This window comes from Dama dama, chromosome 5 (genome assembly GCF_033118175.1).
Source record: "Dama dama isolate Ldn47 chromosome 5, ASM3311817v1, whole genome shotgun sequence".
NCBI classification, from domain to species: domain Eukaryota; kingdom Metazoa; phylum Chordata; class Mammalia; order Artiodactyla; family Cervidae; genus Dama; species Dama dama.
In genome coordinates this window covers 8115301-8140761 of record NC_083685.1, presented here as the reverse complement: position 1 = coordinate 8140761, position 25461 = coordinate 8115301, and the positions used below count along the sequence as shown (strand labels likewise).

At 42.1% G+C, this 25461-nt stretch overlaps 1 protein-coding gene across 1 annotated transcript; it reads right to left on the bottom strand.

The window, feature by feature from the left end:
• Positions 1 to 938: 938 nt before the first annotated feature.
• On the bottom strand, positions 939 to 24373 carry PIWIL3 (piwi like RNA-mediated gene silencing 3). Its single transcript, XM_061140831.1, has 20 exons — positions 24215 to 24373; positions 21847 to 21955; positions 21300 to 21425; positions 20458 to 20672; positions 19528 to 19646; positions 18785 to 18865; positions 17963 to 18160; positions 15572 to 15683; positions 12580 to 12706; positions 12245 to 12362; positions 11617 to 11737; positions 10344 to 10525; positions 9839 to 9911; positions 5611 to 5811; positions 5376 to 5479; positions 4357 to 4427; positions 3782 to 3935; positions 2984 to 3112; positions 1765 to 1918; positions 939 to 1095 (listed from the first exon to the last, which is right to left on the bottom strand). The coding sequence occupies exons 1-20, from the start codon at positions 24371 to 24373 to the stop codon at positions 979 to 981; spliced, it is 2670 nt and encodes an 889-aa protein (XP_060996814.1). The 3' UTR covers positions 939 to 978.
• Between the last annotated feature and the right edge of the window lie 1088 nt (positions 24374 to 25461).

Sequence of the window (25461 nt, the reverse complement as noted above, 5' to 3'; positions counted from 1 at the left end):
GTTAACCTATAATCAAAGCAATTATATTATTTTTAAGCATATCATTTTGGATATATTAGAAGCCTGTCTATTCTCCCTAACCACCCCACCACAAAAAAAAAAAAAAAATACCACTCCATTTAGGAGTATAGGAAAATAAAAGTTTCACATGCTGTCTCTTAAGTATATTTAAAGGTAGGTTTAAGTGGAGAGAGAAAAAATTTCTGCTTTCAGGAAAAACATGACAACTTGAAACAGCTTATCTTCTGATGATGGTACAGCTATCACATAATGTCACATTTAGAACATGCACAAGAGAATGAATTAAACAAATGCTAACAAAGCCCTTTTTTACCTTCTTTATGGAAAAATGACAAAATATTATGTTCCTGAGCTGCCAACTTTCAAATCCTTACTACAGCTCCACCAGAAAAAAATTGATTATTACATGTGTACAAAGGATAAACTATTTCACATGTAGGTTATTTCTTCCTTATAAAATATTAAACACAAATTTCCATTTAATTTTGCCACTGTTAAATCTTCGCTGTCCTTAAGGAAAAGGTTGTTTCAAAAATAAAGTAGGTATGATTTTTCCAAGTAGAATTTACTTGTTCATAGACATATTCTCCATGTGACTAATTCCCAACCTTTACAGTTATAGCAGCTTTACTTGGAGGAGAGGATTCAGGCACATTGAATCATAAAGTCTTCCTAACACATTTGAGAGGTTAAATTGTGAGTCAAAAACCTTCATTGTCAAAAAAAAAAAAAAAAACCTTCATTGTCAGTTCTCCCACCTGGAGAAGATAAGCCTCATGTTTAAGTTAGTGATTGTGTTGAAAATAGCTTAAAATCTCTGAATCTCATCCATGTCAAGAATGGTTTTAAATTCTGATCATGCATCTGGAAAAAATATTTCAGATGTACAGATGCAAAATGAGAAGATAAATGTACAAATTATGTTTTTCAGCATCCCATTGTGCTTTCTTCTGTAGGTTAAAGGTAAAAGAGGTATTTTGACAGAGATTCGTGTGGTTGTTGCTGAAGACTCTGGCCCACCAAGTAAGCCAGTTTATGGGCATAATGGCAAGGAGCAGGAACTCGGATGATACCCTTTAGGAGAAAGAAAAAACATTTTTTTTTTAACCTTTATGTTTACTTCCCCTAAGTTTCAATTTTTTATAGATATCCAAGTTTCAAAAAGTAGATTCAATTTTGTACAGTTTCACAGATGTGAAGGAGAATCAGTATCAAAAAATACCACAGCCACTGTGGAAAACGGTATGGAGGTTCCTTAAAACCAAAAATAGAGTTACCACATGATCCAGCAATCCCACCCCTGGGTGAATAATCCAGAAAAGAAGAAAGCTTTAACTCAGAAACATGCATGCACCCCAGCAACACTATTTATAATAGTCAAGACACAGAAGCAGCCTAAGTGTACATCAACAGATGAATGGACAAAGTCATGGGTATGTTTCTCTGAGAGCATACTTACTCAGCCATAAAGAATGAAATGACGCCATTTGTGGGAGCAAGGATGAATCTAGAGATTACCATGCTACCTGAAGTAAGTCAGACACACAGAGACACTGTACCATTTATGTGTAGAATCTAAAAACCAGGGTGCAGATTAACTTATTTACCCAGCAGAAATGGACTCACAGACACAGAAAACAAATCCATGCCTACCAAAGGAGAAAGGGCACGGGAGAGGGATAAATTAGGAGTCTGAGGTTGACAGATACACACTACCAAACTGGAGGAAAAAAAAAAACTTACCGGAAAATTGTAGTACATATGGCAGAGTTTGTAAGTGAGACCCTGTACTGCATCCGGGCTCAAGTAAAGCGTGTCGTGGATGACGTTATAATGAGTGGGAGTGACAGTACCAGTCCCTTCCCGCACAGACTGACTCACAATGAAAAAATCATACCTAGAATTATAGAATGTGTCGGTCTCACACTTATTTTAGAAGAAAAATGATGTAGCAAACCTAGTCTCTGAAGTAACATTAATTTATAGAAGTCCCTTCTACCGACTTTCCTTTATATTTAGAAGCCCGACTAACTGTTGAGCAATGGTTTGCTAAAGCACATCTACAAGAGACAGGGAAATCATTGGTATGATTAATAACACTCATGGGATTTAAACTCAAAAGCATATGTACTGATGCCTAGAGGCAGCAAACTTCAAAACAGCACATTAGACGTGGTCACAGGTAATGTGATTCAGGAAAAAATAGGAAGTATCTGTCTTTCAAGTCACCAGAATAGATTCAAACGCCCTAGATTATGTGCACATCTACAAAAGACAGTGAAATCATTGGCATGATTAATAACACTCATGGGATTTAAACTGAAAAGCATATGTACTGATGCCCAGAGGCAGCAAACTTCAAAACAGCACATTAGACGTGGTCATAGGTAATGTGATTCAGGGGAAAATAGAAGTATCTGTCTTTCAAGTCACCAGAATAGATTCAAACACCCTAAATTATGTAAGTGGTAAGGTTAACCAATTTACTGTCAGTGTTGAATGTTTATATCATTTTATGTTATGCTTCATGTTTATCCTATTTTTCGCTGGCTTTGTTTTCTTCAGTCCTTTCCTGCCTTCTACTAGAAGAATCGGTGTTTCTGCCTTTTTTCAAATTGTGTTCGTTTCTCCCTCTCTAGTGGTATGAATGTCCTATTTATTTCTTGCTGTGTGTTTTGCATAACTTTCTTATTTGCATAATTTCTTGAGAAGTTCAAAGTTAACCAGAAGTTCTAGCATTTCTACCTAACACCTGGGTCATCTTAGAATGATCGATATATTTGTCTGTTTTTTTAAATTCTGAGAAACAAAATGAAGATAGAAAAAGTTACCATATAAAACACAAATCATTTTTAACCTTCTTTAGGCCAATTCTTCCTTTCTCATTGAAATCATTCAAACCTTGAAAAATTCTTACTATTTAAATAAAAGGGAACCTTTAAAATAAAGAAAGGTGGCTTACCATTCTGTCCTAGTCACCTTTAGGTCAATAACTGTTCCTGGAGATGGATTGTTAAGTCTCCCTCCATCCTTTCCAATAAAAAATCTGGTATTTATTCGTTTCTTCACCACGATGAAAGTTAGTCTGACCCTTAAAAGATTATGATCACTTGTCACTATTTGCTCTGTGTTATCTCAGAAGCATTCAGAATGTCAGAAACAGCCCACACTTAGGAGCCATTAAAGGGAGTCTGCAGATGGCAGGTGGCTTTCTGCCCCCCGCCCCCCCTGCCCCAGTTTTACTGTCTTAGCTCCACTAGCCTGATTCAGGCAGTATAGGAGGAGGTTTCAACTCATAGCCATTCAGATCCTAGGGGAATGGTCCTCTCCTCCCAAGGTCAGAATTATGTGTACTGCCTATGCTGGGCACCAGGCCTCACTGACAAGCAGATGAGGCCAGAGAAGGGATCTGTGAGAAATCCCCAGCCCTGGGATGTACAGAACTCCAGGATCGAGAAACTGGATAAGTGCAAACTAGTGACAGGCTGTATTCATGGATGCTAAAAATATCAGAGGTTAACAAGCCCTCCTCCATCAAGGTTTGGCAGGAGGTTAGATAAAGAGAAAGATTCATGGGTTCCCATGTGGGGACAACACAACCTGCTACTTCAGGGCTTCTGGGGAAAGGTATGTTTTCTCCCCAGCCACCCACTGAAGGCTGCTGTATACAGCTCTCCAATTTACACACCACAATAGTTACAGAACTCCTCCCCGCCTCCTGCCCCCCAAAATATCTGCTGTTTATAATGTATATACCTACTTTTGTCCTCTGTAAGCTTTCTCTAAGTAGGACTCCATCTGTTTTACTTCCTGATCTATGAGAGCTTGAAGCTGTCCGTCTCCCACTCCATCTCGATACACAATGATAGAATGTGGCAGAGATGAATTTTGTTCATACCAGAGCTTCAGGGCAGCTGAAAGGAAGTCAGAAACACATATAAATTGAACCATAACTTTTAGAACAAAGTGGCCACTATTTCTGACAACTTCTGGATTCTTCTGTCAATATGGTGGCTTTCAGGACACTGCTAAAGTCCTCCATCTAGTCCAGACTCAACAAGAGTATGGACATTTTGAGCCAGATAGTTCTTTGTATTGGTTAGAGGCAGAGAGTGTTGCTGTCCCATGCTTGGTAAGACATTTGACAGCCTCCTCAAACCTCTATCCACTAGACTAGATGCCAATAGCACCTCTGTCCCCCTGTGAAAACCGAAAGCATCTTCACTCATTGCCACATGTCCCTGGGCTGGGGGGGGGGGGGGGGGGCGCGGGCGATGGGCACAAAAATCTCCACCAGTATAGACTCAGGCCCTCCAACCTCCACCAGACACTGACTATACAAGCAGGTCGTCAGCCCCTTGACAAGCTCCTGCCCCGACTGCTGGATGATACACTGAGAGAACCACCTGTTTGGAGAAAAATAAACCATTAGCTTGGAAAACAAGATTAATTCAGAATCAAAATGATGAAGTTAATCTACACCATTCCCCCCACCCCGCCAAAATTCACTGTCAGTAGCTAAGGATCCAACTAAAGATCCAACCATTCATGCCCCTGCAGTGATCCAAGTATTGGTCTCTTCCCATATCTTAGGCATTTTGTAACATTTTGAATGCACACAAATAGTAAGATAGAATGGAAACAGCCATTAACATTAGCTACAAATTATACATGCTTTGAATACACTTGGCTCCTACTGTTGCTACTCCTGGGGAATTCCACTAGGTACAAACCCTGGGTTTTTCTGGAGACTCCTCCTCCTAGATCAGGAGTCATCCATATAAATCGATTAAACAGCCGTTCATCCATATGAATCTGCTTGGAGGGAACAGTTTTCTTCAAAACAGCAATAGGTACTGTGACCAGTTCTCAGTGTATCAAGGACAATCACCTATTTGTCTTGAGTATCTATCCCCTTACTGCGTTTTTGTTCACTTCAGAGTCTTGGGATGACCTGATAAATGGTCATGACCTATGTTTGCCTCGTCATCTGAATTTGCACTCAGTGGATGGGGTGAGGCATTCTGGCTCTACATTTTCACTGCCTTCTCAGGATTTACACATAGCAAATGCTTGTAAGACCCCAGGAGCCCTGCCATGACCACCATCTGACCCACAGGACTGCCCGTGGTCATGTGGGCATTGTCTTTAAGTGGTCACATTTGTCACAGTGGTTAGACAGCAATAGAGAATGGCCAGAAGCTTCCATACAGAATGTCCTGGGAGCCTAACTTTGCCAGAAGGTCAGGAGAGCACATCGCTAAGAACCTGTCCCTGGATCTTGCCAGCAATGTGCATGAGGGCCACCTCTCTCATCTGGCCTCCCCATTAAACACTCCCAAAGATTAACTCACCGCGTCAGGTCTGGATCGATGCTTGCTACAAATCCCGCAACTGACTTCCGTCGATGTTCAATATCGTGGAAACAATCGATACCGATGAACATTGCATTCTGCAGCTTAAGTTTTAAACAGGGTAGGAGATTGAGTTAGAACAGAACACAAAGCAAATTTACAATTTAAATAGGACCTTAACAAATTCTGCCACAGACAGATGAAAGCAAGAGAAGCCAACAGAATCTCCACGCACTCCTATGTCCACCTTCCAGAGGGCACCTCCAAGCTTGCAGTTCATCTGCAGAGCAATTTTTGTAGCTATGGTCACTGGCGTCTTAGGTCTGTCCAAGGTCCGTTTCAACACGCACTGGCTTGGAATTGGGTAATTGATGCACAGATATCTTTTTATGCCATCGTAAATTTCCTTGTTGTCAGTGGGAAGCAGGCAAAGGACCTTGAAAGGAAGCAAACATGAAACTCCCCAAGATGCAAGAACACGATGATGTGAGAAACGGATGCTGTGTTGAGGAAGCTATGTAGGCGGAGCACTGACAAAGTAGGGTCTGTTTAAACAGACACCTGAGTCCATGAGCACGAAGGGTCTAGAATCACACTGCATTCAACAATTGTGAGTGTGAATGTATGGAAGAGACAGGCTGTGAGATATTATTTGGAAATACGCACCAGTCCCTTAAACCTGCAAAACCCTTTGATGCTGGTCATTTGATTTCCAGGAGTTTATCATGAAGTTGACATAGTGGGTTAAGAACATGGACTGAACTATACCATCATCAGGACGGCCACCATCAACGGATGATCACTATGTGTGGGGCACTCACCAAGCATTTTACTTGATTTGGTTAGTTATCTCAACGGTCTACCTAGAAATACTATTATCCCCATTTTACCCTCCCCCCAATACCAGCAAACAAATTTGGGGAGTTGTTATAGAAATTGCCTGATTTACAAGATTCCAAACTCTCGCCAGGACCTCTAGTAGGATACTAAGCAGTTAGGAAGAGAGGTTCCTGCTTAACTTGTTTCTGACTAATGGGAAAAAATCATCAATATATTCTTTTTAACATAATGATACTTATAGAAGTTTTTGGCAGACATTATCAGATTAGGGCAATTCTTTTCTCATCGTAGATTTAGCAAGTTTTTCTTTTTACATGAAAGGGTGAAGTGAAAGTGGCTCAGTCATGTCTGACTCTTTGCAACCCCATGGACTGTATTGTCCAGTTCTCCAGGCCAGAATACTAGAGTGGGTAGCCTTTCCCTTTTCCAGGGGATCTTCCCAACCCAGGGATCGAATCCAGGTCTCCCACATTGCAGGCAGATTCTTTACCAGCTGAGCCACAGGGCCCATGAAAGGGTATGGGATTTTATTAAATCCATTTCCTGTGTGGATCAAGAGAAATATTCACCATACTATAATTCTCCACACTAACCAGTTCATTTTTAGGAAAAATATAAAATATCAAGGCTGTAAGACCCAAAGACAGATTAAAGATACTTCCCAGATTAAAAGAAGACTAAAAAAATTTTAAAAAGCCTGTCAGATGCCTCAGGGGACGACCCTGGATGAACAAAGGAATTTATTTTGCCATAAAAGGGGACAATTGGTGGAATTCGAATTAGGTGTGTAGATCAGGTAAATGGCTGAGGAAAAACACATATATACACACTTCTGTGTGCCTGTGTGCTTATCCACTCAGTTGTGTCCGACTCTTGGCAACCCCATGGACTGACTATAGCCCACCAGGCTCCTTTGTCCATGGGATTTCCCAGGCAAGAATACTGGAGTGGGTTGCCATTTCCTCCTCCAGGGGTTCTTCCCTACCCAGGGACTGAATCCATGTCTTCTTCACCTCCTGCATTGGCAGGTGATTCTTTACCACTGAGCCACCTGGGAAACCCATACACACACCTGTAGCTGCTATGAATAACAACACATGTGTACATATACACACATATTACATATATAATGAGAAGGAAAGAATGGTTATATGTCGGTAGATAATAGAGGGCTTCCTAGGTGGCGCTACTGGTAAAGAGCCTGCCTGCCAGTGCAGGAGACTTTGGAGATGCAGGTTTGATCCCCAGGTAGGGAAGATCCCCTGGAGGAAGGCACGGCAAACCACTCCTGTCTTCTTGCCTGGAGAATCCCCATGGACAGAGGAGCCTGGTGGGCTACAGCCTATGGGGTCACAAAGAGTCGCACACGATTGAAGTGACTTAGCGCGCACACACAGGTAGGTGTAGAGAGGGGAGAAGAATGTTTATAGAAATGTGATAGAACATACTGACTGGGAAACCTGAATGATGGTTGTAGAGAGGGTTGGACTGTCTTTGCAACTCTTCCTATAAGTCTGAAAATATGAAAAGCAAAAAGTTTTTAAAATCTCACGAAAATAGTGGAGGTTTTGCACTGGATTGATGTGTACTCATTTTTAAAACAGAAAAATTATAAAAGATCCTCTATTTAAAACAATGGGGACTGTGTTCATAGTTAGCATTTTTACTGCCAATACTGGATTTTGAGGAATAGGTAGTATTATGTATTAATATAAGCTGATTACTTTATTCTTTTTGCCTTAAATTATTAACTCAGTAGTAGATTTCTTTTCCTTCCTAGTTTAAAAAAATCTATAGGTTAAATGTGCTTTTATTTCCTGTATTTCCGCCTTACTCCTCCAACTCACACGTTTATAGGAATTAAATTATTTATTATTCAAACACTTATGCTTCCTCATCATGACCTGTTTAAAATAGTGATCTATAATCTTTTTGTCTACCATGAGGAAAATATTCCCAAACTATGTGAGTACTTATGAACTCTTCTAGTATTACCACTAATTCACTTTAATATTTGAGAAGTTAACATTTAATTTTAGATATAAATATATGGCTTGATATCTTCCCATCACATTCAGTGGGTTACTTTACAGACTGGTTCTGGCCCCCCACCCACCCAATGCCACACAGACTTTGAAATTTGTGAGTCACGTGGCTTCACCCCTGCTTATACACATGAATTCCCCTCTGTGCTGGGTCTAGGGAGACTTCCATTTATGCATAAAGATATTTTGCACATAATTTCCAGTTGCTGTTTCATCAGTCATTCCAGTTGTTTGGAGTGTATAAGATTATAGGCATGCTCTCCCCACCATCTGAAACAAAAAAATACCTTAAAATATTTAAGGGGCACCTTGAATAAGCAATATTGTTCCAAAAAGCAAAGCCAGGATAAATGGGTAAAAGCAGGACATGTTCCCATTCAAGATACAGATAAGCTTTCTTAAAAGACATCCCCACAATTAGAAAGGCAGTCTTTCCCTTTCCAGGCAGATGCTCAGTGGACAAAGTCATGTCATGAGTTGGGAGGCAGACCCACCACCATGGCCTCTTCAAAGCCATTCTAACATGTGAGTCTTTGCTGAGTCCCACCAGAGGCTTCCCTGTCCTAGCTAAGCGTTTAAGGCCACAACACCGGAGAAGAATTAAGCATGGAGTTAATCACTCACAGTGACAGGAAGCAAGCACACAAGACTTAAGAACAGGATTTCAAAAGTAAGACATTTCATTTGAGTATGAGAATGGCTCGCAGAAAGTAGCCATCACGCATGTGTGCTAAGTCGCTTCAGTTGTGTCCGACTCTTTGTGACCCTATGGAATGTAGCTCTGTCCACGGTGGTTCTCCAGGCAAGAATACTGAAGTGGGTTGCCATTTCCTACTCAAGGGGATCTTCCCAATCCAGGGGTCGAACCTGAGCCTCTTACATCTCCTGCATTAGCAGGTACGTTCTTTACCCCTAGCATGGTGACTCACAGAAGGTAGCATTCAGCGTAGCCTAAAAGGTTCCCAGGTAGAAGCTGAAAGGAGAGAGAAGTCTAGGCTCTATGGATAAGACAATAGGAGGAATATCCTGGTTTTGTGATCAAGAAACAAAAGGTTCCTTTTAAGAGCATTTTGGATGATGAAGAATGTGAGATGAGTTTGAACAAAGCACCCAGAGAAGGAAGGAAAAAGAAGTAACTTTAGTAATTTAGGTACCACACTTGTTGACAACTTGGTCTAAGACACTGGATGGGGAAAAGGAAAAGTCCCAAGAGAAATACCAGACAAAAGAAAGGACACTTACTGGAAGAGACCAGATCATAGACTTTGCAGGTTACAGCTGGAGAGAGAAATAGCACACCTGTGACTATCATAATCCATATTACTCAATATTTTTATGGTGTCTTTCAGTTTGAGACTTAAAAATTAAGTCTAAGTCCTCAAGCCTGAAAGAATGAGCATAACACAGTGATATTAGGTAGTAGCTAAAACCCCAAAGTCTGTATTGAGCTACATTACAGGGGTAAATTTCTATTTTTTGACTGATTTGGGAAACCAATGGCAACATCTCAATTCAAAGATATTAATACATGCAAATGCAGCTCACTAAGGAGGGGGCGCACATCACATAGACACTTACCATCTGTGTTTTTTGTGAAGCGTGTTTTTCCAAGGTTCTTATGTAAGATTGGACTGTATCAGCTGCTTCGAGCCTAGAAAATAAGTATTTCATATTTCAAAAATAATGAACAGTGAAACATGTAACAACATTTTACACAGCCAATGACACATTAAAACAAGATGAGCATTTCAGCTGAAACTTTTTAAGACAAAACCAAGTTCAGTTTTTGGAAATAAGACTGGAAACTAGTTTTTACCATCTTCCCCCCTCCACCCCATCCACTTGCTAATTCTCATGTCTTCAAGATGAAGCCCAATAGCCAGAAATCTATAGATCCCAAGAGTCTGATTTAATACATGCAGGCTGGAGCAGGCTTTACTTTTTTGCTCACACACATTTCAGAGTTTGGATAACATGACAAGAGTCCTTGATAGGACAAGAGTCCTACAATTTCAAAAGTCCTTCCACTTTCAGATTGCCAGCAACCAGTTTTGAAATAAAAAATAATTTCTGCTCTACTTACAGTTTTGCATTTCTAACAGTTATGCCCATTTTGGGTGTCACTTTCTGTAGATTCTGCTGCAAGGTCAGGGCTGTTTCATAATTTCCCTTAGTATAGACTATTAGCCAATGATCCAGTGACATTGCTCTAAGTAATGGTACCTCCCTCGTGTTTTTTGACCAGTCTGCTTTATGGTTGTCAAACTGGAAGAGAATTCCAAGCCATGGTATAAAATTCATTAAAAAAGAAAAACTGACATCATCTAAGATCCTTTCCATTGTAAATGCTGTGATGTTTCCTATTGGAACATTACCATTTTAAACTTCAGTCATGATAGGATTTTTAAAAATACTTTAAGAATAAGTTTATTGTAACTAATATAAAATCTGGTCTGTTTTCAAACATGTTTTCTAAAAAAGTAACCCCCTCCCACTTCCCCCATCCCCACAAGATACAGAGTTATAAGAACTTGGACAGAGTTCAAGTTTTAAACGTGAAATTCTCACTCATTATTTGATCCTTGAAAGCTCCAAAACATTATATTCTAAACAAAGGTCCATTCAAATCAAGAAATCAATAAGCCACTTGCTTTCTGCTGTCATTATGATGCTTATTCAAAATGCTGAAGGATAACAGGTAACACAATACTGCATGAGACAAATATTCAAACTCCATGGATTGGGACTTCCCTGGTAGTCCAGTGGTCAAGGCTCTGTGCTCCCAATGCCAGGGGCTCAGGTTTGATCCCAGGTCAGGGAACTAGATTTTTCATGCTGCAACTAAGATCCCGTACAGCCAAATAAAAAAAATTTAAGTGTATGGATCTATGAAATCACAAACAATTGAGATGAGAATACTGGGAGTATTAAACATTAACTTAAAAAAGCAATCTCGAAATCTTTGTCCATTGTAGACTTCAGCAGCTGATCTAATGTATTAGCTATTTTTCCTTAAGGTATAGGTTAGTAACACTGGAGTTTTACCATGGGTTATTCTGGGTTATTTTGATTTTAGATATTTGACTTTTAAGGATGTTGTGACTCTTAAGGATACATTTGGAAGATTATTTTGCTACAAGAGAATGTACACAATAATATTAATAACAAAGATATAATATATAATACATATGAGTTTACTATATGCCAAGCTTGTTACATGCATTTTTATTGAATGCTGACTTGTCCTCTCATAGAGAAAGGACAGGTAGTCTGAAAAGAGTTATTGACACAACCAAGTTAGTCCCACTTTGGGTTGTTACTAATTTGACCCAACTCTGACATGCTAATTCTGAAGCTCTTACCATCCTTCTTCCTTGGTGAATTCTTACATCTTGCAGGGTTCTTCCAGAAAAGGACAAAAACCCCCCTTCGAGTTCCAAATTCCAGTCTCGAAGCTCCTTCTGCACAGTATTATTTCTGAAAGAAAAGATATTTCCACATGACCAAACCCCAGAAAATAAGCAAGGACAATTATCCATGAGCAAAATACAAGCCAGTATTTCTCTCATCTGAAGTTTCTCATTGCTTGTCCTTTGTGTCAAGATGCTACCAATAAACTCCCTAAACTCTGAAACAATCTTGTCTTTGTTCTCACATTTGTGTGGGCACTTAGAATCTATTTCAGTCTTACCCTCTCTAGGCCTCCTCTAACACAGCAATGACAGAAAAAAATAGACTTGCCCTTCCCTCCCCAACCTCCTCCCAAATATAATTTTCTTCCCAATCATCACTTTTTAATTGAAGAAGTCTGAGATGCCAAGTGATCCACACAGGTCTTCACTTCATACTCCCAGACAGAAAAGTAGCACTTACTCTCCATGGCTTGTGAGATCTTAGTTTGTCAACCAGGGACTGAACCCATGTCCTCAACAGTGAAAGCAGAGTCCTAACCACTGGATCACCACGGAATTCCCAAGCACTTACTTTCTTAAAGCATCCATAAATGTCAGCAGTTTATGCTGCCTTCTATCTGGATCCATCCTCGTGTGGGTAGACAAGTCTCTCATCATTCTGTAGTCTTTACGCATGTCATCCGTTAAGCCTTTAAAAAAAAAAATCTGAAAGATAACATGCTGAACCAGTAAGAATAGATTTGTATTAGAGGAGACTTAACTGTTGCGTCCAGAAGAAGGAGGAAATCAGAGAGAACACAGGTCTGGGTCATGTGGAATCTTATGAAAAAGCCTATAAAGTAATATTGGTGACTTTAAAGAAGGGGGGGGGGTGTCTTTTATGAAGATGGGATAAATCCGCAGTACCTGTCAGGTGGCATAGCTCAGGAACCAGCATGATAGGCTGATGAGATGTGTCTTGTCGGCTCTTTTTCCATTTGCCTTTGGTGATCAAAAGTGGCTGATTTAAGGTAGTGACCACTGTACCATACCGCTGTTGAACAGAAGAACGAACACTGGCATGACTATTAGCAAGACCTTAGTAACGTCACATAAATAGGTGCAAAGGTATATTTTCGGATCACAATTGGAGGCCCAGAGGTGTGGTGATACAGTTTCCCCAAGTTCAAGAAAGCACCAAAAATATTCTAAATGTTCTCTTGATTTGATGCCCAGGGATCACTGATAAACATAGATGGCCAAGGAGAGTAGGACACCCACCAAACATAATGGAATCATTGTGCTACTCTTTTTAATATAGATGTAGATAGGTGAGAGACTCTCAGAATATGTATTTCTCACCACAGTAATGCCTTGAAACTTTCTAAAACATATTGAGAACTTTCAAGAGGATTCCCATTACTAATAGGGAACAAAAACAACCCTGGCCACATTTTAGAGGGGCAGTTATACATCTATTCCCAGCATTCCTCCTTGTTTATTTGCCCTAAATCCTTAGCCCTGCTTCCAGTAAGGAAAGGCATCTTCTAAGACTTCACATACAGAAGTTCCTATCCCTAAGGCAGCAAATTCTTGTACAACAGGGTGTCTGTACTCCCAACCCAAAGTGGAGATTCTTCATAGATTTTGTTCTTAAGCTACTTGTTAGCAAGGTCCTTGTCAATAATAAGTTAGCCACATGAATTGTGGTATCATCTGGCATTTAAAGGCTTCCCTGATAGCTCAGTTGGTAAAGAATCTACCTGCAGTGCAGGAGACCCCGGGTTGATTCCTGGGTCAGGAAGATCTGCCAGAGATGGGATAGGCTACCCACTCCAGTATTCTTGGGCTTCCCTGTGGCTCAGATGGTAAAGAATCTGCCTGCAATGCAGGCGACCTGGGTTTGATCCCTGGGTTGGGAAGATCCCCTGGAGAAGGGAAAGGCTACCCACTCCAGTATTCTGGCCTGGAGAATTCCATAGACTGTATAGTCCATGGGGTCACAAAGAGTCAGACACAATCAAGAGACTTTGACTTTCACTTACTGGCATTTAAGCTTCTGGGAACTTCAAAAGGAGCTTGTTCCCAAAACGAAAACTCCAGGCTGTACACCCTGTGACTCCAGACTCATCGACAGGCCCAGAGAGCATGCTTTAACTGACCCACTTTGGCAGAGAAATGATACTGAACTCACCACATCTGTACACGGAAGAGAACTGTTCACTGAGTTAGGTGCAGGCTATAGGACTGGATTTTAACACGTATGACTGGAAGTAGGGCGTCAGCCTACAGCTTTCAGCCTAAGGGACCTAAGAGCCAGTAAGCTGCCTCTTCCTCTCTTCTAACGCCATGACCTTGGAGTCCGCTTGTTAAGATGGTAGAGCCACAAAATGGTAACAGATGGGATCTCCGAGCCTTTGAGAGCCAGAAGTCTTCAAGCCAGAAGTAAACCTTTTAAAGTCAACTCTCTGATATTTCAGCGTGCAACTCTATCAGTGCCTGTCTCATCCCAGAGCAGTCCCCAAGCCAGCTCCTCCCACAGATTCCCCCAGTTCAGGAAATAATGCCTCCCTCCACTCACTTCCTCAGATAAAGCCAAAGGGTTACATTTCAGTCACCCCTTTCCATCACTTATTACATCCAAGCCTTCACTGTGTCCTCTCCATTTTCACCTACTTCTCCCACCCTACTGCAGACCAACCACCATTTAAGTCAACTGATTTAATAACCTTCTCATGGGTTTCCCTTCCTCAATTTTTACCCCCATGCAGCCCATTCTCTGTACATTGGATGAGATGTCTTACAAATATCTGCATAAGATGATTGGATGGTAATATCCAATTTCTCTCGAGAACACTCCACCCTTGTTTGGGCTCTGGATACACCATGCCCATCCTGAAAACAGTGTCTTTATACCATCTCTTCTCCCTCATCCACACCCAGCTTGCTCCTTGCTGACATTAGGTATCAGCTTCTCCGAGAAGCTTTTGAAGAATATGCAAACCCAGTAGCCACCAGACACTGTCCATAACACCACCCAGTTTTAATTGTCTCCATGTCCCCTGTAACTACTAGAATAGTTTTCTTCTTTCATCACCTCTCTGTCTGCCATGCGAATGCAAGTCCCTTGAGAGCTGAGAACTCAATTGTCTTACTAATGTATACCCAAGATAGACAATAGGCATTCACTAAATGCTTTAGGGCTTGAAATGAACAAGCAGTAAGTGTGAAAGACAAATGAAGATGTCATAATAACCACCCCTTGAAGGGATGTCAGAGGGCTCTGTACCTACAAATTCCACGTAGCTTTGGGTCCCAATATAATACAGGCTTTTTTAAGTGTCAATTTATAACTTTTAAAAAATCATCCATTTATAAGTTCTTTCCGTTTGTCATATATATCTACCATTCCTTTAATTATCTTTCTTTTATGAGCCAAAGCTAGAAAACCAACCTCACCAACTGGCCTGAGTTTATGTCTTTGTGAGCACTCAAATTAAAAATAGAGGAATCCATGAATTAGATTTAACACATAACAGGCATCGTTTCAGATTGTAGCTGGTCATTCTTTTTGGACCAACTTCTGTAGGGCTGAAGCTCCTCTGTAACGTTCTCATTTCTGAAGTTCTACCATATTTTGTTTTCTACCTAACAACCCATCTCCATGTTTAAAACTACCGTAGCTACATCTAAGCCTGACAGGGAGGGCCATCTTGGAGCCATTCTAATTATGTGACTTTACCTTATACACAAGGCACTGGGACACATGGATAATTGAAATAAGTCAAGCTTCAATGACCCAAAGGGAGAATATATGCAAATATATACATATGTATATCTAAATAAGACTTGAGACATATACTTCACTATATAATAGGAAAATTTTTTAAGACGAATGTGTTTAAAGAAAATTTCATACCTCTTTGTAGTAGTCTACAAAGGAGATTTCACTGCCATCTGATTTGGTAAATGTAGAGCTGGGAGACATCTCCCAAATAATATCATCCACTCTGTAGGTTCTGTTGTTATACCTGCAGAATAATCATGGAATATATGGTATTATTCCTGACTTTGGTGCATCGAACCATGTAAAAAGGAAGTGGTTTAAAATCCTACTCTTAATTGTAGGATATATCAGCTTTGTTAAGATTAATCCACATAACATGCAATTCACCCCTGTAAGTGTGCAATCTAGTGGTTTTTAGTATATTCACAGAGTCATGCAGCCATTAACGCAATTTTAGAATATTTTCATCACCCAAAGAAGAAGCACCTTAACTATGAGCTTATATGTATATGGTTAAGCTCATAGTTAAGTATAGTTAAGCTTAACTATACTTAACTATAAGTCACCCCTTCTTTCCACCCAGCCCTTAAACCACCACTAGGTTACTTACTGCCCCATGTGTGGCTACTCATCACACGTCATATAAATTGAATTATATAATATGCATCTTCCCTGACTGGGTTTCTTCAGGGTTCAGTCACACTGTAGCATGTATTGCTACTTCCTTCCTTTTTACTGACAAATAATATACCATTGTATAGATATACCACATTTGTGTTTATCCATTTACCAGGATAAACATTTGGGTTTATGAACCCAACATAACATTTGGGTTGTTTACACTCAATCTATTGTGAATAGTGGTGTGGTAGATAATCATATACCCATTTTGGTGGACATGGTTTTATTTCTCTTGGGTATGTAGAGTGGAATTGCTGGGTCACATGGTAATGCTGAATTTAACACACTGAGGAAATGACAGGCTCCTCAGCGAGGCCACACCAAGTGTATGATGGCTGGTTCCAATTCTTCCACATCCTTGCCAACACTTGTTAACATCTTCCTTTTTCAATTTTAGCTAACCTAGTTAGATAGGAAGTGGCATTTCATTGCGGTTTGAATTTGCATTTCCCTGGTAGCTAATGATATTGAGCATCTTTTCATGTGCTTATTGGCCATTTGTATTTCTAGGTGGAGAAGTGTCTATTCAGACTCTTTGCCCTTTTTTTAAAATTAAGTTTCTTTCAGTTACTGAGTTGCAAATATTCTTTATGCAGCTACACACAAATTATTTACTACGTGAGATTTGCAAATATTTCCCTCATTCTGCCAGTTGTCTGTTCACCTTTATGACAGTGTTCTTAAAAGAACATTTTGTATTTGGTTAAGTCCAATTTGTTTGTTTTGGCATCACTTGTGCTTTTGGTGACTTTTCTAATAAGGTTTTTACATAACTCAAAGTCAAGTAATTTACTCATGTTTTCTTCTAAAAATTTTATTTAGGTCTATTTTGAGTTAATTTTTTAGTAAATTTGAATTAATTTTTTATATCCTGTGATGAAGGGGCAGGTAAATATACAGCTATCCCAGCAATAGTTGTTGAAAAGACTATTCTTTCCTTGACTTAACTGTCCCCATACCCTTGTCAAAAAGTCAACTGACTTTAATAGTGAGGGCTAAACGCATGAATTCCCCATTCTATTTCACTGATTTTTATGTCTATCCTTATACCTGCATCACACTGTCTTCATTACTGTAGCTTCATAATACGGTTTGAAATTAGGAAGTGCAAGTCTTCCAACTCTGGTCTTCTTAAGATTGGATTTAAACTTACTTAGTCAAAATGTCACCCACTCCAGTATCTTGCCTGGAAAATCCCATGGAGGGAGCAGCCTGGTAGGCTGCAGTCCGTGGGGTCGCTAAGAGTTGGACATGACTGAGCGACTTCACTTTCACTTTTCACTTTCATGCATTGGAGAAGGAAATGGCAACCCACTCCAGTGTTTTTGCCTGGAGAGTCCCAGGGACGGGGGAGCCTGGTGGGCTGCTGTCTATGGGGTTGCACAGAGTCGGACACGACTGAAGTGACTTAGCAGCAGCAGCAGCAGCAGCCAAAATGTCCTCTTATCAATTTAAGATTTCTAGTGTAGAGGGAGATTAAAAATAAAAACTTCCTTTAAGTGGAAATTGGCTAGATTATAATTAAGCACAAATTTTTAAAAAATAGCTATAGACAAAGAGAAAGGAAAATAAATTTGGAAGCAGCACACATACCCTCATGTGCAATAAGGGTTCAGAGCCAACGACCAAATTTGCAGTAGGACATACAAGGACTGCAGAGTTTACAACTGACACATACTTCTATGCTGTATAAGTCGGCGAGAAAAAGTATCTAATGATTCTTACCATTTTCATGCTATTTCTGCTTCTGAATGTCAACATTTAATCATTTTAAAATCCAAGGAACATCTCTGATGAAAAAAAGTAAAAGTGACTGCATAGGTTTTCAAAAAGCAGACTTACTTTGTAAGAACAGACGACCCAACTAATTCTCTAAGAATTTTCTCTTTGGCATCTTCTCCTCTGGCTTTTTCATGAGTGTGTGATATTAAATCATAAGCAGTTTCCATTCGGAGCAGTTTATGGCTCACATCAGCACAGAGAGTAAGACCGATTTCATACGGAAGAATAGAAGTAACATAGCCAGGCCATATTTCCAACCTGCAAACAAGTTAGGTGTGGGCGTCAAGATCCCGGCTCTGGACGTAAAGCCAAGTGGTAGGGGCCCTAAACCCACTGTCCAAAGTGGGTACTGTTAGTGCCAGCTTTAGTCTTTTATTTGTAATAATCACTGATCTTTTGAAGGACCTTCAAATACAGATTTTTACCAGATGTGCTAGTTAGAAGTAATACATCTTTGTTAAATCATTTTTATTACCACTTGCAGGCTTAAACTATTGTATATACTCATGTAAGACTATATATGATATATAATATGTAAATTATATACCAATAAGTAATAGATGTACATAGAGGCAAGTGTTAGACTGACTATAATTTCAGAGAAATTATCCAAGATTCAGATGATTGATTTCCTAAGGTTTATACAATAACTGACCATCTTAAAAGTTTATGCCTATCATGCTAGGAATTTTTAGGGTAAATAAATTTTTAAGTTCAAATTATAAATTCAGTTGTAACTTAGTTGTTCACAGTCACTGGAGAGTATTTAAAAGGTCACTTGTAAATCATACACCAGTGCAGATGAGCAACTTTCTCAAAGGTTTCTATGATTATGTCTACAGAATGTGAGACTTCGCACTTCATAGACCGCTTCATACATACCTATACTCATTGAACTCAGTCTTCTTATTTTTATTGTAATAGTTGCGACCAATTTGGTTCAAATCCATCTTCTCCAACATTCTAGAAATGGAAGAACAGGTTTTGTTGAAAGTGCAGTGAATATTAGTAAGCATTTGTTAACACACATAAGGATGCATTAGAGAGGGAGATGATCTGTCAGTGGTTTTCTTTATACTAACAACATAAAATGCCTGATAATGACTATTAATGACAAGTAAATTATTAATACATTATTGAGGTTAATACTGAAGTTAATTTAACCTCAAATTTTCTCTTTAATAATATAAGACAGTATTACATGGAAAGGCCATCAGTATGTATGTCCTTCGTTCCTAGAAATGAATCGAAACATCTTTTGCAGTCGATGTGTTCCAAGTTTTAATTTTGACTATTTGTTCATTACCATGAGTCTAGAACAGACAACAAGTATATTTGCTCTAGAGAGGAATAAGCATGGGTATGCATAGCTGATGTCTATTACTTCTCCTAGACAGGTTCCCGACAGGGAAGGCAGAGGTGGGCAGGAAGTGGAATACTGGAGAAACCCATGGAATTTGCACGTGCCTAGCAAAAGCCCCAGTGTCCTTTCATCTCAGAAGATCCTCCACCCTCTCAGAACACGGGACCTGTCAAGAACACCAAACGGTGGAAGCATGCGGCTGTGTTCAGCATCACTGACACAGTGTGGGTCAACTGAATCCGAAGGAAACCATCTTACATACTTTCTAAAGAGGATGTTGTAATAGCGGAGGCAGTCTGGAGAAGTGCTCTGGAGTTCTCTGGAGAGCTCGAAGGTTATCGTCACAGGTTCATTTTTCAACTTGCTGACCACTTCCTTTTTCTGAGAGGAAGAAAAAAAAAAAATCCCTTAGTTCTTCCAAGGAAACTAAGCTTCACCGTGTGACAGATCGAATTGTCACTTGGCTGCCCAGCATGGCACAAGTGCAAGGAGCAGTCTCTCCCACAGAAAGGCAGACGCAGGCAAAAAATGGGATGGGCAAGACCAAAGCGAAGAGCCAGAATTACATGTGCAAGTCAAACTTTCATTTAAGCAAGTTCCTATGAATTACTTGACCCTCTACCGTAGAAGTTTATAGGATAAAACAGTAAGTCCTTCTCCTAATGTGTTTTTTTTTTCCTCCTGTTTAAAAAAAGAGAGAGAGAGAGAGAGAAAAGGAGGGAACAGGGAATTTTAAAAATTGTTGTTTTTGCTGTTTAGTTGCTCAGTTTTATCTGACTCTTTTGTGACCCCATGGACTCTAGCCCTCCAGGGCTCCTCAGTCGATGGGGTTTCCCAGGAAAGAATGCTGGAGTGGGTTGCCATTATTCAACTTCAGTATCAGCATTTGAAACATATTGTGCCATCAAAAAAGGTAAAGGTTATATTTTACCTTTATGTCAAATAAATTCAGTTTAGGCAGTGAGATGAAACACTAGATACTATCAGTGAAAATTAAACATGGTACGTGGGTCAGTTACAAGTCCTGTGGGCAAGGAGTGTTTAGGATTTCTCCACAAACTGTTGCCCAGGAATGGTGAGACTTTGGCTACTCCAGAGTGAAAAATGGGAGAGAAGAACAATGTAGAATTCTACTACAGATGTAGTAGAAGAAAGTAGAAAGAATGTAGGAAGATGTAGAATACTACTTAACCATTTCCCCTAGCGAGCGAGGTAACAGCAAAGACTTTCCATCATATATACAACGATTTCCCAGTAACTTTTCAAGTTCAGAGAGTAAAGCTTCCCGTTTACGTCCATCCTCTATGTCTGGTGTGTAGATGACGTTGTACTTGTATAAATGCTTCTGAGAGCAAGACTTGAGCCGGACATGATTTGAAAATAGCATTACCGGGCTACCTTGCGTGCCTGGGAAAATGGAACCACGTGTCAGTCATGAGATAGTCTGGCTGATCAGACCCCAAACAGACGATCTGGACACCATGGTATTGAGAACCAGAGTCAGATCCAACAAGGGAGGTGGTCAGCAAACGACATAAGCAGTTATATATGCCTGGCATCCAGAATCCCTCACATGAGCTTAGGTGAGTCCTTATGCAAACCCACATTTAGGAAGCTCAAGGAGGCAGGTATTTAATAGAGGTACTTAAATACAGGTACTTAACAGATGTATTTCTATATTTAACAGAAATATCAAAAGAAAACCTCTGCAGCACAAATGTCCCAAAAGCTAGGGGTTGGGAGAGGGGAGCCACTGTATATAACAATGTTTTATTTTTTGGGGAGGGTGCAGTTTATTAATCAGTATGTCTCAGCACAACCAAAGAACTGGGTCATTCTATCTTAGTGTCTATAAAAGGAAGAGAGGAAAATGAGTATCTCCAGGACTCTAAAGTCAGTCTTAATTTCTGCAAAAGTGAAAGTTATTATAAAAATGTAGGAATGTGAGAGGGTACCTCCACTTAAAGTGATGGCATAAAGCATCACAGATACTTAAACAACTCCATAAAATTGTATTGTTAATGGCCAGCATACCTTTTGTCGACTCTCTAACGTGGACCAAATTCTGCCGAGTATTTACCACAAAGTCTTGATAATCTCTACCAACATCCCTCTTCTTCCTCAGCAAGGATCCCTGTGATCCAGACGGCGGTTGAAGTTCTTCAGCGTACAAACAAGCATGACAGTTGTTAATTTACACAAAAAGGGGAATGTAACTAGAAACGACAATATTACACCACAGCTATTAAGGGTTTTTGAGGTAGAAAAGACAGCAAAGGCACCAAACATTATTTAGCAACGGGTCATCAGAAAAGAGGGCGTCCCTGGTGGCGCAGTGGTAAAGAATCCACCTGCCAATGCAGGAGACCCAGGTTCAATCCCTGGGTCAGGAAGATCCCCTGGAGAAGGAAACGCCAACCCACTCTAATATTCTTGCCTGGAGAATCCCATGGACAGAGGAGCCTGGTGGGTTATGTAGTCCATGGGGTCACAAAGAGTCGGACACAACAGAGTGACTAACGCTGCCTTGTATTAAGCATTCTCTGCCCCTCACGGAATCGTTCTTCCTCCCTCCTTTCACCTGAAGGCTGAGATGCCGCTTCTGCTCCTGCTGGTGGCCCAGCCCCAGCCGCGTGTCTAACTCCCGTCAGTGACTGGAGTCTAGGCTGGATCTGACGAGGTTGCTGAGCCTGCATGGTTTTGGGAGATGGAGTAATGTTATCCATATGTTCAACTATCATCCCCAAGTTATCATATGCCTGCCATGTGCCATAACGCATGTATCAGGGCAGAAGGCAAGGGAACTTCCTTGAAAAGCTTATATCCCAGTGACAGAAAATAAATCAACAATTAACTTACATGGCATGAATATGATAATTGCTGGGGAAATGAGAAAAAAAAAAAAAATAGGAGGAAGCCAAGTATGAAAAATACTGGAAAGGTGGGGTGTGAAGGAGGCTGGTGGTCTTGACTCATGGGGGGCAGAACCTCAGTGAGAAGTTGACACTGCAACAAAGACTCAGAGGCGGCGAGTTAACAAATCACACAAACCTCAGGTAGAAGAAATGGCAAAGCTCCTAAGGAAGAAAAGCTCGAGAGTGAGACGAACGAGGGAGGGAGACGCAGGAGGACTCAGAGGAGCAGTGGAAGGGCGGCCAGCGAAAGGGATTTGCCTCCGACTCTGAGAAAACAGGAGCCCTTACAGGCTGTGGGCTGAACGTGAACCCAAGGTAGTCTGGTTCGATGCTGGGAACAGACTGAGGGTGAGGCCAGGGCAAAAGCAAGATGAGTTAGGAGGCCGTTTGTGGGGTCCAGCCAGGGACGCTGGTGGTTCGGCCCAGAGGGTAGTAACAGAGAGGGTGAGAAATGATCAAAGACTGGATTGTTTTCTGCAAGTCAGGGGGGACGGAAGTACTTCTGCGAAGTTTCTGCGAAGGGTCTGAGGTCAAAAGAGGATAAATCCGAAGGTTTCGGCCTAAACAACTGTAAGAAGGGGATTTCATCAAGTGAAGTAGTTCAGAATTGTCTGGGAGGGCAAATCAGGAACATGAGACACCCATGGGGATATTCCTTTGTGCAGGAGAGGGATCTGGCTGGAGATATAAACAGGGGAACCTGTCCACTTACCAGATCACACTTACAGCCATGATACCGATAAGATGACCAAGGGTGTGAGCACATGGACCAAGGAGAAGAGGCCCAAGGATTAGGCCCTGGGCATTTCAACAGCACAGGGGGAGAACCCAGCCAAGGGAAGCTTACAGCAGTGGCCAGTGAAATCAGCAGAAAGCCAAGGGTGTGTGGTGATGGGACCATCACACAAGAAGGAGATGACCAAGGAGAGAAGAGGGCTCGACGGTTCCAAGTATAAGCAATAGGCAAAGGCCTTGGAGGACTGACCTGGAGGACTGACCAAGTGGAGGATACTGGGGAAGCCTGACCAGAGCCTTTTCAGCAGAGGGATGGGGGAGACCCCTGACTGGAGTGAATGGACAAGACGGAAATAAGGGCTGGCTTTCAGAGTAGACACCAGACTTCTTTGATGAGAAGCAAAGAGAAGGAAAGTTAACTGTGGGGAAAGCGGAATCCAGGAGAGGATTCTTGTTGGTGGAAGTCAGCTCAGCTGGCTGTAGGCAGATGGGAATGACCTAGGACCCGGGAGATGAGAAAGGAGAACCGCAAGAGAGATTCAGGGGATGGAGAGTTGGCTCAGGGACCTCAGGCAGGAGCAGAGCCAGTGCCCTGGGGTCTCGGGTGAGGGGCCGAGGCCAGGATGTGGAGATTCAGTGAAGACAGCACCGAAGTTCTGCTTGGGTGCCGTATTTGTCTCAGTGACATAGAAGCTGATGTCGGAGGCTGAAAGTGAAGACGGAGGAGGAGCCAGAGGAGGGTAGAGCAGGCAGCAGGGGGAGAGGACAGGGGGTCAACAGTCCTGGAGGAGAAAGAATGGGACCTCTGGGGTCATGGGACTGCCGGGCCAGCACCGGGATCAGTCAGAGGTTGTAAAAGCCAGACCCACCCCCCCCCCCCCCTCAGCACACAAAGAGGATAGGGGATAAGAGAAGACCGAAATGCCTGGAGACAGCAGGGATACCGAGTTTTAAACAAAACAGGAAATCCTGTCCAACTCAGTCTGTTCACACGCTTGAATAAAATCACCCACTTTGAGGTCACTCCCCAAAGAGGAGTCACTGGCTGAGGCCAAGGGATCTGGGTGCCTCTCCATCCACTCAGGTTTGGAAGAAAGCCTGTGTGCATCTGCGAAGACCCACAGGAGAAAGGGAAGCAAGCGGTGGAGACAAAGCCTACCACCGGGGCAGCCCAGCCGTAGTCTCAGCAGGAGAGCACTCCATAGCAGGAGAGGAGCTATTCCAGCTGAGCCACCAACCTCCCTCTTCTCTGGAAAGGCAGCATCTTTTGCATAAAGGGAACAACGTGCGGGAGCTCACCGCTGTGCCTCGTTTCACTAACTCAGCGAAGCTCAGTGGAGGGCCGGTTCCGGGCACTCGAGGCGTTGGGGGTCCCCTCGCCGCCTCGGGCTGAGCCGGCTCCGAGGGTGGTGTGTCCCGCCGTCTGCCTCGGGCGTGAACTCTGGCCCTGCCGGTCATTACTGTCCTGAATCCGATGGCCCTGAAGGGGGGAGGCCCTTAAAGAACACAGTTATGTTAGACATCTCTGCACTGTTGCCTGGGAATTTTTTTTTTTTTTTTTTTTACTGTAAGCATCAGGTTACACCTGATGCTTACACCACACCAACGAAAGGGACTGCCGCCAAATTAGTCAGAGGAGTGTCCTGTAATAAAAGACGGGGGACCTAGGAAGAGACTCGTGGGAGTTTAAGAAGATTGTAGATTGTGATTCTTTTCCTCACGTGCATTCACAAGGCACTATGGTCAAAGCGCTTGCTGGTATTAGTCAGGTGTGTCCTGAGTTCTTACCTACAAGGCATCCCCATAGCACAGTGAGGAGCCCAAATGTCCCCTAGACTTTAACACACACACACACACACACCTACCCTTAAATTGCTACCACACACACACCCACACCCACAAACTGCTAGTCCACCCACACACACACCCACACACACACCCTTAAGCAGTTCCGACACACACACACACACACACACACACACACACACACCCTTAAGCAGCTCACACACACACACACACACACACACACCCTTAAACTGCGACTCCACCCACCTGTCTCTGGTCTTGGTCCTCTGGACTTGGCCCACACAGCTCACCTTCCCTCTTTCCTCCTCTGGGATTAGGAAGATCTGTGTGTGATGCGCCCACAGTTCTGTGCCCTCGGGTCCCTCTCCTCCAGCCCCACGGTGTCTGAACACCGATTTCTGAGGGGTTAGAGGTGCAGACCTCCTTTCCAAAAGAGTTATCCCTCCCCAGGACACAGCCCTGCGCCCCCAAAGCAGTCACCAAGCAGAGGCGGGACTGGAGAGAGGACCGGCCTGGCTGCCTTGAGGGATGCGCCTCACCGCCCCCGCCAGCAGGGCCCGCCCCAATTTCAATTTCAAGCCTGCTGCCCCGCCTCTTCCGGCGCCACCTGCATCCGGGCCCAAGTGCAGCCGGCTCTGAGTCGCACCTGGCAAGGTTCAGCGATGCTCTGAGCGTCAGTGGGAGGGGTTGCGGGGCTGCTCTGCCTGCCCTCGGGTGCACCTGATCCTGCCTCTCAGCCA

Bases quoted from the DNA above. Each gene is read 5' to 3' on its own strand.
- PIWIL3 (XM_061140831.1), bottom strand. From the start codon at position 24,373: ATGACCGGCAGGGCCAGAGTTCACGCCCGAGGCAGACGGCGGGACACA. The intron at 5,812-9,838 runs GTAAGTGTCTAT...CTTCCTTTCAAG, and splicing joins CTTCACAAAAAACACAGATG to GTCCTTTGCCTGCTTCCCAC. The intron at 1,919-2,983 runs GTAAGCCACCTT...CTATAATTCTAG, and splicing joins AAGGTGACTAGGACAGAATG to GTATGATTTTTTCATTGTGA.